The 13,027-nt window shown below is 35.8% G+C and overlaps 1 protein-coding gene across 1 annotated transcript; it reads right to left on the bottom strand.

The window, feature by feature from the left end:
- Positions 1 to 2,403: 2,403 nt before the first annotated feature.
- On the bottom strand, positions 2,404 to 12,008 carry ANKUB1 (ankyrin repeat and ubiquitin domain containing 1). The gene is made up of 6 exons (XM_070946094.1): positions 11,919 to 12,008; positions 8,329 to 8,472; positions 5,920 to 6,136; positions 5,205 to 5,319; positions 3,896 to 4,825; positions 2,404 to 2,488 (listed from the first exon to the last, which is right to left on the bottom strand). Exons 1-6 carry the CDS (start codon positions 12,006 to 12,008, stop codon positions 2,404 to 2,406), a joined length of 1,581 nt encoding a protein of 526 aa, XP_070802195.1.
- Positions 12,009 to 13,027: the final 1,019 nt, after the last annotated feature.

Raw genomic sequence — 13,027 nt, 5'->3', positions numbered from 1 at the left:
CTCACAACCTTTCTTTCCATCGTGTTAAATGAATCACTGCAGTTAAGTTAGTAACAGTTGTTAAATAAATCTGGCTTCATTGACTTTGCTTGTCAGAAGATTGTAAAGGATGATCATGTCACCCTTGGACACTGCAACTGTCATAAATATGAGTCAGTTGCCAAGTGTCTGAATTTTGATCATCTGACCATGGGGATATTGTAGCCATTGTGTGAAAAATAGTCATAAGTCACTTTTTTTAGTGCCGTTATAACTTCGAATGGTCACTAAATGAACTATTTTAAATTGTGGACTACATGTGCATAGCATGAAAAGCAATTTGCTCCACAGTTGACTTGCTTTTACTATTAGGAATGTTTTCAGGATGGTTAACTGAACTGTACTTCCTTGTGATTTAAATGCATTGTTTATTATCCTGTCATCCAGAACTGAAAAATTATTTTCTGTCATCTTTATTATCTAAAAATGGATATGGTGTTTTCTTGCAGTGTTCTCCAGCTTTAAATACTCAGTATATACAACTGTTCTCTCCATTATTTAGTTATTTTTCTTTGGATTTGATTGTCAATGTTTTTCCCAAAATCAGCCTAGAACGTAATACAAAACTCCAGGTGTTGTCTAACCAATGCAAAATACAAATAGTCCTTGACTTATAATCACAATTGGGACCGGAACTTCCATCACTAAGTGATGCAGTTGTTAAGTGACTCACCTTTGATTTTAGACCTTTTTTGCTGCTATTGTTAAGCTAATCACCACAGTCCTTAAACAAATCACATGGTTGCTAAACAAATCAGGCTCCCCCGCCCCCCATTGACTTTGCTTGTCAGAAACCTATTAAAAGGTCACCAGTAGTAATCACGCATGGCCTTGGGATGCTGCAATCATTGTAAATACATGCCACTTGCCAAGTGACAAAATTTTGATTACAAGATTGTGGGGAATGTTGTTATGTCGTACGTATGAGGACTGGCCACCACTTTTTTCAGCACTGTTGTAACTTCAAATGGTTGTTTAACAAATAGTCATAAGTTGAGGACTATTTGTAAAGAGGACAGTGAGTTATCTTGATCATGACAGTATATTCCCATTGATATAGTGCCAGGAGGATTCTTGTCCTTTTGCAGTGGCATCGCACTGTAACCTATTTTTAGATTGTTTATTGCATGCTGTTCAGAATGGTCCTAATTCTATACTCCTGCATTTGAACTTCCTTCCTTCCTCCCTCCCTCCCTTTCTATACAGCTGTTCACTTATTATACACCAGTGGGTAGCTAATAACCACCTAAAAACTTTGATAAAGTAACAGAATAGCAGTGCAGTGTAGAATTTTTCAAATGATACAGAGAAATTGACATATATACCTCGGTTATGATTGTTTAGCCAGATCTGCATTCTTCCAATTAAAGCATATTCCAGTTATATTAAACCCTTAAATAACAATGCATGACCATGGAAGAAATTCACATACTGTAGAACTTCATTCATTAGGTTTAATGGCAGCAAAAAAGGGATAGGGTACAAAATCTTGGAAACTGAATAAGTGAACCTCCAGCTGTCATTTATTAGATTTTCCTTTCTCTCTTGCTGTAAGAGGTCATAGAAATAGCAGTCTTTGTGGCAATAATGTTCCAGCATATCTCGCCTCACCCCTATAACTGCTATACCTTATTGCTCTCCAAGTAGATTCAATTCAATAAATTAGTACAAAAAGATAATTAAATTAAGACATGTCAATAATGATTTAATAAATAGGAACATATGAATTCTAAGAAGTAGCAGAAATACATTTCAAAAGCATCAAAAATGTTTTATAAAGTAGGATCAATTATATCTGACTAATTTGGGGATGGCATTATAGTAAAATTCAGACTTGTCAATCAGTCTTGTTTTCAAATTAGGACGAGAGTCCACTCCTCCAATGATAGCACCTTTTTACATGCAAAATATTTTCATCCACATAATATGTAAGCTAAGATCATTTTTAGTATTAAGAGGATTCTTCTGAATACCAACTTCTTTGTCCACCACAATCTTTTTCAAGGTCTCCAATCCATTCCATTTCAGTCCCATTCCTGAGCTTCAGAAAAATTAGTCTGCTGATTGTCTACAATGTTTCTGTTTAAAGAATCCCCAATAGGAGTCCTCCAAAATGTTCAAAAAATATGTGTTAGTGTTTCATATTTATATAAACCAATTGTTACTCTTAATCCTTTCGGAATGTGAATGGCACTTCAATAGCATTTGAAGGATGCTATTGGATTCCCACAGAGGGGAAGATTCCAGGATTCTCAGAATATGTATGAAGATAGTCCAATGCAACTTTGCTTGCCAAGATGCATTGTTTCCGTAAATCTTTTTGGTTAGACTATTTATTATATAGTCTATTTTATCTGAGTCTAGTTAGTATGTAGGTTTACATATACTTTTTCTAGCTAGGGTTCTTGCAATGTCCAATTGTTGCAGCCAAGGTTTCTCTTTAAATTCACTGCAATAAAAGATATAGACATTTGTTACCTTTGCAGCCACATATAAGGTATCAATTAATTATATATACATGCAAAAGCAAGTAAACCCCAATTGTTCCATCATTTATAAATTGATAATGTTGAATCTGGACTCCTAGTATGCATTATTAATAGAACACATACCCTGAAAATAAAGACAAATACCTGGGAGAAGTTCACTCTGTGATGTTATTTATGCTTGTGTTCAAATGATAGTTGGCTATTGTAATTGCATAGTTTGATAAATAGACAGTATATAAAGGTAAAGGTTACCTTCACACCGAAGTGGTACCTATTTATCTGTTCACGCTTCCATGCTTTCAAACTGCTAGGTGGGCAGAAGCTGGGGCCAGTAACAACAGCTCACCCTATCACATACCGGAGCTGTCAGTTTTCCAGCTAACAATCTCAGTGTCTTTAACTACTGAGCCATCGCATCCCCTCAATATAATATATGTCTCATAAAAGAAAAAAAGAAAAATAAATTTAAAATAAATTAAATACATTAATTGCTAAATTAATGTATTTTTTGAATTTGACATACTGCACCGAACAGTAAACTAATCCATCCTGTATTTGATTCCCTAACCTGTTCTCAGAAGCTTCTCCCAACAGAGAATGTTGGAAACTTGACAGAGATGTTGTCTAATGAAGTGGATCAAAAAACATTTTTGCAGGAGAGGACAATCCACACTTTAGTTTTATTTAATAGTTTTTTTAATGATTCTGCAAATCAGCTAAAATCAACTTGCTCAGCCTTGACCTAGACTCCCACTCTTCTCTGATTATAGTTTCATGAATTTACTGTTGCCACTTGATGGCAGTATCTATTCATCAGAATCTTTATATTTTCAGCAGCTCCTCCAAATGATAATTAAAATTGGCAATAATACATGATAATTATAATTGGCAATAATGATTGCCAATTGTGATGATTAATTATGAAACCCTCCTCACTTCTTTTTAACATCTACATGAAATTGCTGGGATAGGTGACCCATCACATAGATTCTGGTATCATCAGCATGCTAATGATGCCCAGTTATTTACCTTTGCCCCAGGCCAAACAGGTGATGTGGTGAACTCTGTATCATTTGTAAAATGTTTTGAATGCTTCTGTCACACAAAAAAGGCTCAAGGCTGGATAGACTGTACCTACATGCAGGCCTCTCAGCATTCAGGTTGATGCCCCCTGGCACCGTGAAATCACATTGTCAATTATGGCAACAAAACGCTATTTTTTGCCACAATTTTTCAAGCTCAATTTTGGGACTGAGGCACCTCTTTTAAGACTGGGAATGGAAACATAAGGTCTCCATAAGAAGAAGAAGAAAACTTCTGATGCTGCTTTTCAACTTATATATTTCTGAATAAAGACCGACACATACCTGGCTATGGCTAAGCAGTAGATTGCATTCTCTCTTGGAGTTCTTCCACAATATTCTGAAAATGACTCCAGGGAAGGATTTAGCAGGAATTCTACATTAGGTATGGAATAATAGTAAGCTGGTTTGAGGAGAGAATTAGAAGGTAGAGGAACTCTTGCTAAACACATATTTTGGTCCATATATTCTTCATTAAGCCGTGTGTTCTTTTTTCTAGGCTTTCTTTTTTGCCAGTGTCTATCTTTGCTACCTCTCTTCTTTGCACCTACCACTGGAGGTAAGCTAACATTTTTTGCTTTGAGATACGTATCAGATATGGTCAAATGGTACCGAGATTGCTCGTGTTGAAACCGATTATTTAAATCTGGCAGTGTGCAGCCTCTGCTGTTTGCATGTTTGATCATGGCTGAGCAAAAACCTCTGGAGGTCATTTCTGGTTTTGTGAAACCATCCACAAAGACAACATCCCCAACTCGTGTTTTGAAGACTGCAGCAGGGTTGCACTTCTTGACTGGATAGATGTTATTTTGAGATTTAAGAAGCCACAGCTTTAACTTAATATAGATTTTCATGGGCAGAGAGAATGTAGGGTAAGAAACCACCGACCATAACTTGGTGACTAAATACAATACACAATCTTTATGTCTGTGCTGGATACATAGCTGCAATGGAGTTTGCCCTGCAGAATTTTGGCATTCAAGGGATAAGGCACTGGAATTAACAAACGCTTTCAGTATCATAAGTTGGCCTGCTTCTGCAGCTGCATGAACAGGACATTTCATGTTGTCAGAATTATCATCTTCCTGACACCATTCACGATAAGGATGTACACCAATTGTTTCAGTGGGCTTCACTCCCTTTTTCAAAAGCCAGATTGAAACTTGAAGGTGTCCGAAAAAGGCTGCCATGTAAAGAGCTACTCTCTTTTGATACCTGAAACAATATGTGTGCAAAAAAATAATTAGCCATGTAAAGAATAGTACAGCATTTCCAAAATCACAAGTGTAATCAAAATTACACTACAGAAACCAGTATGCATTTACATACAGTAGTCCCTGATATAATCCAGCACTATGATTGATAAGTAACGCAACCAGCATTCTGAAATGATCTTGAAAGCCTATTGTAACCAATGCAGCAAAGGCAAAATAGATGTTATCTTGAAGGCTTGACCTTCTTGATTTTAACTTTCACTTTCTTCCCGCCTATTTCCTCTATCCTTCAGTTCTTGCCACTTAATGACCATCTTGGAACAAACGTTCTAATCTAAAATAAAACTGGATTTTGAAAAGTGTGTGTTGAATCTTCATACCTGAGTATTGGTTCTTCCTTTGACAGATAATATTGGATCTTGGATTTGTTTCCTAGGATACAGCTGGTCAAGAATTCTCTCCATCCATTCCAAACATCCAAACGAAGAGTTGTGCCTGTTAATAGTAAACATTGTCATTTATTTCTGTTTCTATCTTTGTTGGCTAGAAGGTACCACTCATTCTCTTCTGAAGTACTATATTTTAATATCTATAGTAACAGAGAAGCTGAAAATCACATGAACAATAGCAGGAAAAGTGAAGTTTACATTTAGAAAAGGAGCTATTTAAATAGTATTATGGATACAATGTAAAATTGAATCAACATTAGTTCAGAAGAATAGCTAAATTATCTAATCATAAACGTACTTCAAAATGTTAAATTTCATTTCCTTATTACCAGTTGCTTGTGTTCTAACATTTTTAAATTGTCAACTATGTACTGGTGTTAGGATTTAAAGACTGAAGAGATAGTAAAATTGCACTGCCAAATATGAAAACCTTATTTCATTTCTCTCAGTAAAAGTGTAAATATTTCTTATTTATAATATAGTTCTGTATATGTCTACTCAAAAATAGCTTGCTTTAGATTCACTGAGATTCATAAACCGTCTCAGATAAAGAAATCTGGATTACAATTTTGAGTCACCAAGATAAGATTTGAAGGTCCTATACTTATCAACTAAAAACAGATATAATATGCAAACAGTCTTATACCTATATCTAACTGATAATTGTTCGGCGTATTGCAGTCAAACATCTCCCTGCCCTCTGGAGTCCTGAGACAATAAATGCTACTTGGAAAACCACATTTCAAGGTCACTAAAGTTTTCAGCTCAGAAACCTTTGATGAAAGAAGATAAATCCTTCCCATTATGGACAATTTTTCATGAGTGACCGGGTTGTATACATAGAAAATTGGCTTGTCTTCTTCCTGGTGGAGAAAACAACATTAATGAACAAGAAACATAATGTATATGACATGTCTTCAATAATTTAGTTCCCTTCAGATTTGTTGAACTGCAACACTACATTTCTACAATTGTTGAATTACAAAATTAAAATTCCTAGTCAGAATGTCCAATATTTGGTGGACATTGGTTTGAGAAAGGCAATTTTAAATGTATGTGCAAGAAATCTCCCTCACATATATAGCTAAGGTAGTTAAGGTTTTTTTTACAGTTTGTTACAGGAGGTAACAATTGTTATTAACTGTAATTAAAATAAATTAGATTGTCTTTTCCCTCTCCTGACTACAAATGCAGCCCTAGGCTTGAAAAATGCTGTATATGCTCTGAGAATTAGGTTTAAAATTATACCCTCCTAAGATCAGTTCTGGTAGTCTTTGGATAACTTTAATATTTTTTTATTCTGGCTTAATTTCCATCTCCAGAATGAGAAGAATCGCTAAATATGCTTCTCAGAATGAAAATATACAGAAAGAAATCATATAGAATATTTTCCACAATCAAAAGAGCTAAAGCAACGGAAGCGCTTGTTTCTTATGTGGGATCTAAAGCTTGGCTACGCACTTCTGTAATTACTAATGAACTTGTATGAATGCAGTTCCTTTCCAGTCTAATTTTTTTTGCCTGCTTATTTAGAAATTAAGTCCTGCTGAGTGCAAAGACTAGACTGAGAAGAAGACAGCAGCTCTAATGCTTTTCTTGCTTTTATGTCCTATATACCAAGCAATGCCATGCCAAGAACAATAATTTTGGCTAACTAACTCCTGAATTGATAAAATAAGCAAGACAGCAGCAATAATTCCTGGTTTCTCAATTTAGTTGCAACTAATTTTTCCTTCCCTGTTTATATATTAGCTTCAAAGAAACAATGAGAATTCCTTATTTTCTTTCCTCTTTGAAGAAAAGGCATTAACATCATGGCACAGCAATTCCTTATTTACATTTTAAAAAATAATGTGCAATTATGGCACATAAGTCACATATCACATTTTCACACTGCACAGTCATGGTATAACCATGATTAATTAAAGGTTCTAGCTTGCACAAAATTATGTATGTACCCTTCTGTTCCTTAAGAAGACAGAAAAGTATGATAGTAATTCATTTTATAAGACCAATAAAACCACGTCCAAAAATAGTTCAAGATTGGTGGGGCAACAGAGAGGTATTGGGGGAAGCAGAAAGAAGTTCACAAGTCATATTAGGAAAGTCCCCTCCCATAAGCACTTGGTATGAGCTGTCATAATGACCGCCAAAAAAAGCTGAAATCTGTGTTTTGTACTTGTTTCTCAATGTTGTACACAAGTACACAATCCCCACTATCATGAGATTTGTGTTGTAATGTCATGATATATACTTCCCCATTTTCTCCCCTCTGTCACCCTCTGACTTGGACCCGTTTCATTTCCAATCCAGCCTCCATCCCACTGGGCTATGTTTAGAATTGTATTCAAACATTGTTTTGAAGGACTGGTTGAAGGAAAGGAGGAAAGATTGTGGAAGATTGTGTTTTGGGTGTGCAGCTTTCTGCCTTACAATACAACCTTGACTCTAACTGAAACCTATCAGCTGGGCATGAGATTAAGACTGTGGAATGAGGAGAGTTTTAAAAAGCTCTAAAAACAGTTAGTGGATATCGTCATGCTGCACTTAAGGGATGTGAGGTTGAGCTATGTTTGTTCATTTTTTTGGAAATCAAAGTAGTAACTTTTGTTTGCTTAGAGGATTTACTCTTGCTGCTGCTACCATACTGTATGTGTCTATCAGATTCTACCAAAGACTGTTTTATTTGCTGAAGATTCCATTAAACCTGATATACACATCCAGCCACCATTCTCAATCACTCTTATTAGGCATAGTATCATTCTATGTGCCACAGATGCTGATGGAGAACTGATGAACAAGTCAGATTTTAGAATACATGGCATACTAAGACACACAAAATATATAATTGTTCATTTGAAAGAATTTCTTAAATCAGAGTGAGACTAAGGATTCTCATGGTCTTTATGCATTCTGCTTTATTATTTGAAGATTACTGTATTTCATTTGAAGATCAGAATCTTCTCATTACTCTTAAGTGATGCTAGCACAAATTCTATAACGTAGAGAGATAATTTCTGTATTTGGCAGCCTTTTTGTTCTTTTTAAATCATACCTTGATGACACATTTAATTGAGGAAGAAACTGTAATGCCTACATCAGCAAGTACCCAGTTATCCTTTAGCACTGCTCCTGCATATATCAGCTCCAAGTATCTCCTGCCTTGTTTGTCTTCTGATAGTGGAACATGAAAATAATCCTTAATAGAAGAAAACAGATTATATTTTATATAAAAAAACCATAAACATTAAAAGTTCAAGGTAAATATCCAAGTTATCATTCAATAACCATAGTTGTAGGAATTATGGGGGAAGGATTAGAACTCAATAACAGGGTTATTTAGTCTGTTTCCCTGGCATATAAATGCAGAGTTGGAGAACCCTTTTCTGAATGATGTAAAACAACTATCAAGTGAGTGTGAACCAGTTTCCCTCAATCTGTCACTCTCTATTGCACTAAACCTCAATTCCCATTATCTCAGACAACATCCCATATAGAAGTTAAAGTCCAAAGTATTCAGAGGGCAAGGATTTGAAGAAAGCTAATGCAAATATTAAGCTAGATAAATCAGTGATTCATTTTGGTGACTTTTCTATGTCCATAACTAATATAAACATATCACAGTCTACCATGAGATTAAACACAATATAAGCAGAGCAAGGTGAAAAGCAACTCTCGCATAGAATCAATGGCAAGTGTCAATATTGCATCTACATAGTGAGAGACTGGTTTACTTTTTATAAGCTTGAAAGCGAAGAACGTGTACCTTGAGCAAAGGCACATAATAATAATGCACAGCACACACAGATTTTATTACTAATTTCTTAGAGATGCTAAGAGTTGTAGCTCAGCAGTTACAGGGTTTCCTAGCCTTGTTTTACGAAGTGCCTAGAGGTTATAAGTTTGGTTAAGATTTAACATTATTTCAATACTGCTGTTCCTCTTAGAACAGCCTCTAATAGTTTACTATTAATATAAACTGACAGCAAACTGCACCCGTTACTAGCACTGATGAGTTGCCTAGTTTGGGTAATGAAACTTCTGCAAGAAAACAAGCAAGCTCAAAGAGCACCAAGGACCCCTCAGTTTACCATTAAACCAAAGAGGTTGGCTTAAGATCACTCGATGAGGCAGGATTTTTTATATCAGCTCTATGGCACAGTTATTCCAGTGCTTGATCTTCCCTTTACATGCCCTTTGATAAATAATATGGTACAAGCAGGGATGTATGTTGCAATAGACAGCTTAGCATCTTCTGCAGGATAAACTCACCAGGCAGTTTACAATGGATTACAATGGCTGTCAAGAACCCCACCTGTTTACCAGTTCTGCTCTGTCTTCAAAATTCTCTGAATAATATTCTAGGACTACATAATATTTAGCTAAAATTCTGAATCAGTAACAACAAATGATTTCTGCTCTTGCACTGGAATCAATGTGAATGGTCCCATTGTACTTGCAGTGGAAGATGCAGTACGAGATTCTGTACTCTGTTGTTTCTGTGTGGAGCACCAGGCTCTGTTCTAGTGGTATTAATGGTCTGATTTTTTTTAATATGCATTTTGTTTTTAAATCTATGTTGTTTTTTTATCCCAATGGATTCTACTACTTTATAAGTAAAGTTACATAGTAACTGAGTTGTTTTAGTTGCAATCCTATGCCCACAGTCAGGCTTCTCTAAATTCTACTGTGTAGCTACAGTTGATCCTTTGTGGTGTGATAGTTTCATTGGAGAGAAGAAACGGAGTCCTCAACAAACAAACAAATCTGCAATTCACAGCAGTTAAAATGTTAAAATGTGTGTGTGTCTGTGTGTGTTCTATACTCCAGGATTAAGTCCTTGATTTGAGATACTGTGGCATTCTCTTCAAAGTCAGGGAAAGCAGCTACAGTTAAAGAATGTTTACATAATCATTCTCCCCAGCTTGAAAAGTGTATGGTCCCCTCCTTGCTAGTTTCAGCCCTTATATTTCCTTCATTGGGAATCTCCTTGAATTGAATAGGGTATCATCTATATATATAAAAGCAAAAACCACTCACACATTAATCACGAAATCTCCAGAACTGTAAAGCCTACAAACTTGAAATTTGCCATGTATGTTCCTCTTGGTTTCTAGGTGCTCACTAAGAAAGGATGGAGTTGTACTCCCCCTTCCCACCTGAAAAGAAATCTGTTCCACGCTCTGATGCTAAGGAGTTCTACTCCCCCTCCCCAGTCCCCACCTGAAAAGAAATCTGTTCCAAATGCAAAACACAAGCAGAGGAGTTTCACTTTCAGTTTAACTTTCACAGCAGCAAGCAGCTTTACTACAGAACAGTTGAGATAAGCCACGCCCAGCCTCTTTTCTGTCTCCCTCTTGCTCACACAACAAATACTGTTTGAGTTTCCAAACATCCCTCAACTCTCTCACACACTGACAGGATGCTAGCCAGATGAATACTGATGGATGCTGCGGGCTGGGACATTCTACTCCCCCTCCCCCTCTGTTCCAACTGCCAATTGCATTATATTAACACATTCTGATGCTACAGAGTTACACATTCTACATTAGGTTTCAGGCTGCAAGTGTCAATTTATCAAGCCCGAGCACATAGTTTTGTAGCGAAGCATGGGTGTCCAGCTAGTTTAGAATAAATGTTAAAAGGAATGCAGAGGAATGCATACCCTTTGTATATAGCTATTTGCTATGCTATATTAATTCACACTATCATATAAATATTGGTTTAATGGTGTCATAATAAATTATGAAGATGAAAAAGAATGATGTTTTACTTTTCTATTCTTTTCCACCCAACAGAATGTTGGAAAGGGACTGTGTCAAGAGACTCAGGACTTTGTTCATCTGCTTGTATGTTTATCAGCAAGATAACTCTGCAAAAACCGAATACAACATGACAAAGTTTGGAAGGGAAAATCTGAAAAAAAATAAAATAATAGAGTTTAAAATCAGGCCAAATCAAGATTGGGGTTGCAGAGAAAAACATGTAGGGGAAAAAAAAATCACCCAGTGTATTTCTGTAGAGAAGCAGTTGGGCAGTTGCTCAGAATGCTGCTGACTGTTTCATTCTAAGCCTGCTTTCTCACATTATGCAGAGCTATTATTAAGGAGTTTTAAAAAATCCCAAATCAAATTCTGCATGCTTTCTCTACCTGGTTTGTATTCTGCAATTAAAGGAAATAGGACTAAACCATAAACACATGAATCCTTAGGTTCCAGCCCTATGTATTGCAATTCCAATTAATTTTGTGTAAATATGGTAGTCATGTAGCTTGTGTTACTAGTTATTTAGTTTTTTCTTTGTTAACCTCTCACATTCAAACAAAATAAACAACCCTCCCATATAATGTATGAAGAAAGAGAAGAGTTTTCAAATGATTTGCAGATTGGTTTTCCTGAAAGTAACTGTTCAAAAGGGAAAAAAGAAGTCATAAGACAATTCTAGTTTCATATAACTTCGTGATCGTAACGTAAACAAGAAGCATAGTAACAACAGTTCCTTGATTCACAAAAAGCTTTGTATATGCTGTAAAAGAGATTTCTCTTCATTTTGGCAGTGAATTTTATTACTGATTTCAATTTTCCACAGGGACAGAAAGTCAAAAGTTCTAAAAAGGAAGCAATTTGATGAAGATCAATTTCTTACCTTTATCATCAGTTTTACGTCTTGCACAGTGTTCTCTGGTGAAATGTCAAATGACTCACAGAGCCCGTCAAAAGCGACAAATATCCTCATTTTAAAAGATGCTATTTACATTCTTCAAATGACTTTAATAAGCTTCATCTTACCACAATAGAAGTGAAAAAAAAATTCCCAATGTTGTAAGTATCCAGTCTAAACTTGCATATTCTTGTTTAAAAGCAAAAAGTAGCCTGGAAAATCCTCAGCCAGCCCATGGAATCTGAAAACAGTAAGAAGAATTTGATCAAAGGCTGAATTGAAAAGAAAAAAAGTTTGCTTTACCAACCTAATTAAACTTTCAAAGCACGTATTGACCAAGGCAAGCATGAACAAGTTTTCAGCATGTATATATGCCTGCTGCTCCCAGCCAATTGTGCAGCAGTATTTGCTCAATTATATTTATCTAAGCTCAAAATACAGTCTCTTGACTTAAATTAGTATATGTTTACTCAATTGTTCATAACAATCTTCAAACTTTCTGCAAAGAAATCTGAGCTTTGTACTCATGTTACCATAACAACTTTGTAAACCTGTTAATGTGACTAGCCTTGCCAGCTTAGTTTGGGGAGCAACAGGATCTGCCAACAGCTTGAGATTTTCAGGGTCATATAAACTAGTAAGATGATAGCTGAGGTGGGGGGGGAGAAATGTATAACTATCTTATATTCTTGTATTCGATCATTTTCTTTAGGAAAGGGAAATATTTTCCTGTGTATAAAGAGGGAAAAGATTCTGGGGAGGACCCCAGGGTTCACAGCTTTCTGAAAGTCCAAGAGATTTGGGGCCTCCCTGGTTATAAGGTGGGAAAGTGACAGAATATATATCAATAAACACACTCAACAACCCACAAGATATCAGTTTCTCAACGCTAAATCATTCACAAAGCATTTCATTTATTCTAATCATCCTTTACTTCAAACACAAATTGTTAATTCCTGAAGAATTCACCAATCATCCTTCAACATTATATTTGCACAAAACATTCCATAATACAGGCTTATTCTGGAGCAGAAAATGTACAACGAACCTTTTTGCATTCAAATATTACTCAACGATTTACTAAAAAGCATAAC

The sequence above is a fragment of the Pituophis catenifer genome, unplaced genomic scaffold (genome assembly GCF_029215685.1).
Source record: "Pituophis catenifer annectens isolate HBS135680 unplaced genomic scaffold, rPitCat1.0.hap2 SCAF_6, whole genome shotgun sequence".
Classification (NCBI taxonomy): Eukaryota; Metazoa; Chordata; class Lepidosauria; order Squamata; family Colubridae; genus Pituophis; species Pituophis catenifer.
Note: the sequence above shows the minus strand (reverse complement) of the source record. Positions and strands in the feature narration are given on the sequence as shown.